The following is a 5034-nucleotide window of genomic DNA, read 5'->3' as shown; positions in this document are numbered from 1 at the left end:
TTTTTGGCAATGTTGAGAGGTTTTATTTTGACTCTTTGCATTATTTAGCCTCTTCAGAGCCTCCATATGTTATCAGTCTGTTAAAGATATTATTACCAATAGCAGTACAATTTGCACAATGCCTGTTTTTTTCTTGGAAAAAGTTATTAAAAACAAGTTTTGTCTAAATTAAGGTGAATTCATGGTTTCTTTCTCCACATAATGTAATCGGTAGTGTTTATGATAAAAAAATAGTAATAATAATTATGTGATCGGTATCGGTGATCGGTATCGGCAGGAAAAAACCTGATCGGCACATCTCTATTAAAAATACAATTGTATATAAATGTAGCTTTGACCGATGTTTGAATATGGTTTCCAGTAACAAAAAAGCGTGTTATGATCGATTAAATGCGCTGATACGTCATTGTGCTGCTAAACACATAACGCTGAGTGGAGTCGTGGACAGCTCCCAGATGGCCGCTCTAAATCTCGTCAGCGACAATAGGCGAGAGCGGTCCATGAGGTCTCTACTCTTATATAATGTCTATGGTTAAAATGACACAACAGGAAGCATAGCGAAAACCCCAGCACAAGTAGCAACATTCTGGCGGTCAGCGAAAGGTGGTGAAAATCAGGGAATGTGTATCTGTATCCATGAGAGATGTGTGTGCAGTAAATCCATGAACCCCGTACAGCCAGCCACTCCCAGGCTAAGGTCTGATACGGTGTTCTTACCCGAGAGCAAGTCGGTGGGAGCACTCTGCTCCATACTTGAACAGATGCCTTGAGGAAAGGAACAAAGTGGGAAGGAGCATCTTGTTTACAAATCATCCAGGACATTTGAGATAGTCAGCCAAGGCCGACACAGACACAGTTCAGATACAGACAATATTCTTTCAATCTGGCAGACATTTTTAATTTCCATCTGTCTTAAAGTCTCCTGGTGCATCTCTGTTGAGTCCAATCATCCAAATTAGTATGGCCGTTCCTGCCAGACCCAACTAGCAACTTCTCTTAGATCAATTCCATCCTGCTAGTGACCTGCAGGACCTGCATCYGGGCTGGAAATCTCTGCAGGAATCGCATTGATAGCATATTAGTCAGAAGGCCCAATCCATCACACTGATCAGACAGCTTGACAACAGCTGAAACGRCTACTGACGGCTTCTGAATTTGTCAATATGCTAAGATTTCTGCTGGTTGCCAGCTCCAGCCAGCAGAAATCCTGTTATGCAGGCTCTCCTTTGCTCGCTCATCTCGTTGAGAAAATTTTGTCAATTGCATTGATCAATTTATAAGATTAATTAATAGAAATAGCTTTGTGTCTATCTCGAAGACAATGGACATGGAGTTTGTCAAATTTGTGATTGATTTGGCGAATAACAAAAGTGAAGCCGCTTATGTAAATAAACATGTTTGTGTCCAGTCTATCTGCTTCTTATTTTTTTATATATTTTTTTAGAAAAAAATACATACATTTTGGTGGGGATTTAATTAGGAAGAAATGTTGTATAAAAAGTAAAAATCACAAAAACAATTGCAAAAACAAAGGAAAAAGAGCAAAAAGGGAAGAGAGGTAGAGCATAAAGTTAAAAGAATGTTGCTTTTAAATTGAGAGACGCTGCTGGTCATAAAGTGCAACAACTGCCCATCAAACTTTGAATGTTCCTTTTTAGCAGAGCCATAGCTAATGTCTGTTCTGGATTTAGTTTAACTGTTTAATCTTGCTGAGTAGATAGAAATACAGACACGCAGCAAAAGGTTTGACCATCATTCATAATAAAGTCAGATAGTTTTATTTATTTAGAACCATACTGTGTGTGTGTTTACAGGCTTTGGAGCAGAGCTTGGCTGACCTGGCTCTGACCAGCTTTGGAGTGATGGACACCACGCTGGAGGAAGTGTTCCTCAAAGTCTCTGAGGAAGACCAGTCTCTGGACAACAGTGATGCTGGTCAGACCGCACTCCTTCAGTCTCCACTCAACCTCTTCTCCTGCAGGCTGAGTAACCTGGGGTTTCCCATCTGTCTGCAGACATGAAGAGCTCGCCTGGGGGCAGCTCACTGGGGAAGCTGTCCGTGGGATCAGGGGCTCAAGATGGACCAGTGCCTGAGACCGGACGTTCGCTGCACAACGAGAAGTCTGAGGTTGAGCTGAGCAATCTGGTGCAGTGCTCCAGGCTTAGCCAGAGCCAGCTGTCACTGAAATCTTCCTCGTCTGTGGGCTCAGTGCGTGGAGATGAGGGGGGGCTGTATGCAGACTTCTTTGGGGATTACTGCCCTCTGTTTGAGAACGGCCAGGAGTCGGACTCTGCCAGCCTGAGAGGTTAGCTCAAGTTCTGTCTCACTGTAGAGGGAAGCAGAGATGGAAGGAGAAAATGATCCACTCACCGTCCAATTTTTTTTTTTTTTTTTTTTGATTTTTTAAATTTTTTATTTTGCTTTAAAAACAACAAACCAAAGAGTCAGATTTCCTGAATGAAAAAGAACATGTCTCCTAATTCACACATTTCTAGTTAGATTTGATTGTTTTCACACCATTGCGTCCCTCTTTCCTGCAGGCGATCCAGAAAATCCCACCTCCCCAGAGCTGGAAGACCTGGAGGGGCAGGGCAGCTTCAAGCTGGAGGGCTGGTGGCTGAAACTGAGTCAGTTTCATGGCCTCATCATAAAGAGGTTCCACTGTGCCAAGAGAAACACCAAGGGCCTCTTCTCCCAGATCCTCCTGCCTGCTTTCTTTGTCTGTGTGGCTATGACTGTGGCCTTATCCGTGCCTGAGATCGGTGAGCTCTTCCTTTCAGTTAGAATCAATAACCTGTGCTCCAGCCTGTATTGCTGGCTGTGCTGCAGGTGGTTAAAACATGTGATGAAGGCTTGGTTTTGTTGTTTCACAGGAGATCTACCACCGCTCATCCTGTCTCCTTCTCAGTATCATAACTACACCCAGCCCAGAGGCAACTTCATCCCCTACGCCAATGAAGACAGGCCCCAGTACAGGTAACAGCAGCTGTGGTTCTTACAAGAACGGTGCCTGGACCAGCTCCTGCTGCTGCATTCCAACCTTTTAAAATGCAAGCAGTTATATAATTGGGGGATTTTTTGGTTGTTATTTTTGGAGCTATGGGGGAATAGAAAGTGGCAAATTCATGGAATATATAAAACACACAGGACTCGTATTTCTCACTGCTCCTGGCCAAATGGGAGAATATTTTAATTGCACATCTGCGAATAAACAATAAGTAAACAGAAATAACACATCGTGTTCAAATATTTAAAATCTCCCAACTTTTGCTGGTTACATGCTTACATCCATCTCAGACAGGTTTGAATAAATAACTTTATCAAGTTGTTATTAGCTATCTATTCAAACAGAAATTATATTGAATGCTGCTTCTCCATGTTTGGTTCTGGGGATGCAGAGCAGAACCAGAACCAGAACACCTGGAAGTTGGTACAATAACAGCAGATCTTTAATGCATTGTGGTGCTAAGTTGTTCAGTGATTTATAAACTAACAGTACTTTAACCCTGAGCTACAGGGTGTCAGTGTAGGGGCTTTAAAACTGGGGTGATGTTTTCCATCTTCCTGGTTTTAGTCAGAACAGCAGCAGCAGCAGCGTTCTGGATCAGCTGCAGCTGGATGATTGATTTTTTTAGGCAGACCTCTGAAGACGCTGCTGCAGTAATCAATACAACTAAAGATAAACACATGGATGAGTTTCTCTAGATCGTGCTGAGTCCTCTAATCCTGGAGATGTTCTTCAGGTGATAGAAGGCCGACTTTGTAACTATCTTTATGTAGCTCTGAATGTTCAGGTCGGAGTCCATCCCAGATTTTGGGCCTGATCTGTAGTTTCCAGCTGTAGCAAGTGAAGCTGTGCATTAACTCTAGATTGTTCTTCTTTAGGTCAAAAGGTACTAAATTCAGTTTTGTTTCTGTTCAGCTGGATAAAGTTTTGGCACATCCACACATTGATCTGTTCTAAGCATCTGTTCAGTGATTGGATGGGTTCAGAGTCACCTGGTGACATCGTGGTGTAGAGCTGTGTATCGTCTGCGTAGTTATGGTAGCTGATCTTATTTTCTGTTATAACTTGAGCTAATGAGATCATACAGATATTAAATAAGAGGGGTCCTAGGATTGAGCCAAGTATAAGTGAAGCAGTGTTCTGTGTAACTGTCTGGTTCTTGGAACTGCAGGAGTACGCTGTCACCAGATGCCAGGCCTCACAAGATCATCAACACCCTCCGACTTCCCTCAGGTGTGGGGGCAACATGTGTCCTTAAGACCCCCTTCAACAGCACCCTGGACCAGCTGGCCCGGACCCTCAACCCCAGCGCCAACAACTCCAAGACCCTGGCTGCCCAGTACTTTGACTCTATGTGTCTGGACTCCTTCACCCAGGGGGTCCCCCTCTCCAACTTTGTGCCCCCGCCACCTTCCCCGGCTCCCTCAGATGACCCAGACCCTCGTTTTATTGCCCCTCCAACCACAATTCACGGTGAGTCTTAGTCCAGAGTGTGTGCATTCCTCTTTTGTATCTCACAATACTGAGAGAAGCAGCTGCAACATAAAGACTCAAGTAAAGATTCTTTAGAACTTTAACGGGGGGGCATTATGTAAAATACATTTTTTTCAGCTTTATATGTTAATCCCTCATCAAAAACTTACCTGGAGTGTTGCTCAGATTCTTTTATGCATGTTTGAGAAATCTTTGAATCTCTCATGGCAACCATTCAGGGGAGCCTTAATCAATCAATCAATCAATCAAATTTTATTTGTATAGCACATTTCAGCAGCAAGGCATTTCAAAGTGCTTTACATAATTAAAATAAAAACAGAAATAATCAGTGAGAAAGAGAGAAATTTAAAAAAATAATAAAAAAAACAAAATAAAAATAAAAACAAAAAAAAAACAAAAAACATTACATCATTAAAACGTTGAAAAGAAAGAAGAAAAAATTAAAAACATTAAAGACATAAAAACATGGAAGACATCAAAACCCATACTCTAACCCTAATTTAGCCATAAGCAACTCTAAACAGGTGGGTTT

At 42.2% G+C, this 5034-nt stretch overlaps 1 protein-coding gene across 1 annotated transcript in view; it reads left to right on the top strand.

Moving 5' to 3' along the window:
• abca2 (ATP-binding cassette, sub-family A (ABC1), member 2) overlaps positions 1-5034 on the top strand; it is a 151562-nt gene that overhangs the window by 115428 nt on the left and 31100 nt on the right. The window contains exons 26-30 of the mRNA XM_017303181.1: positions 1815-1935; positions 2016-2306; positions 2542-2763; positions 2875-2977; positions 4180-4481. Of these exons, the coding sequence (XP_017158670.1) occupies positions 1815-1935; positions 2016-2306; positions 2542-2763; positions 2875-2977; positions 4180-4481 (1039 nt within the window). The remainder of the gene's footprint in view (positions 1-1814; positions 1936-2015; positions 2307-2541; positions 2764-2874; positions 2978-4179; positions 4482-5034) is intronic.

The sequence above is a fragment of the Poecilia reticulata genome, unplaced genomic scaffold (assembly GCF_000633615.1).
Source record: "Poecilia reticulata strain Guanapo unplaced genomic scaffold, Guppy_female_1.0+MT scaffold_196, whole genome shotgun sequence".
Classification (NCBI taxonomy): domain Eukaryota; kingdom Metazoa; phylum Chordata; class Actinopteri; order Cyprinodontiformes; family Poeciliidae; genus Poecilia; species Poecilia reticulata.
Note: the sequence above shows the minus strand (reverse complement) of the source record. Positions and strands in the feature narration are given on the sequence as shown.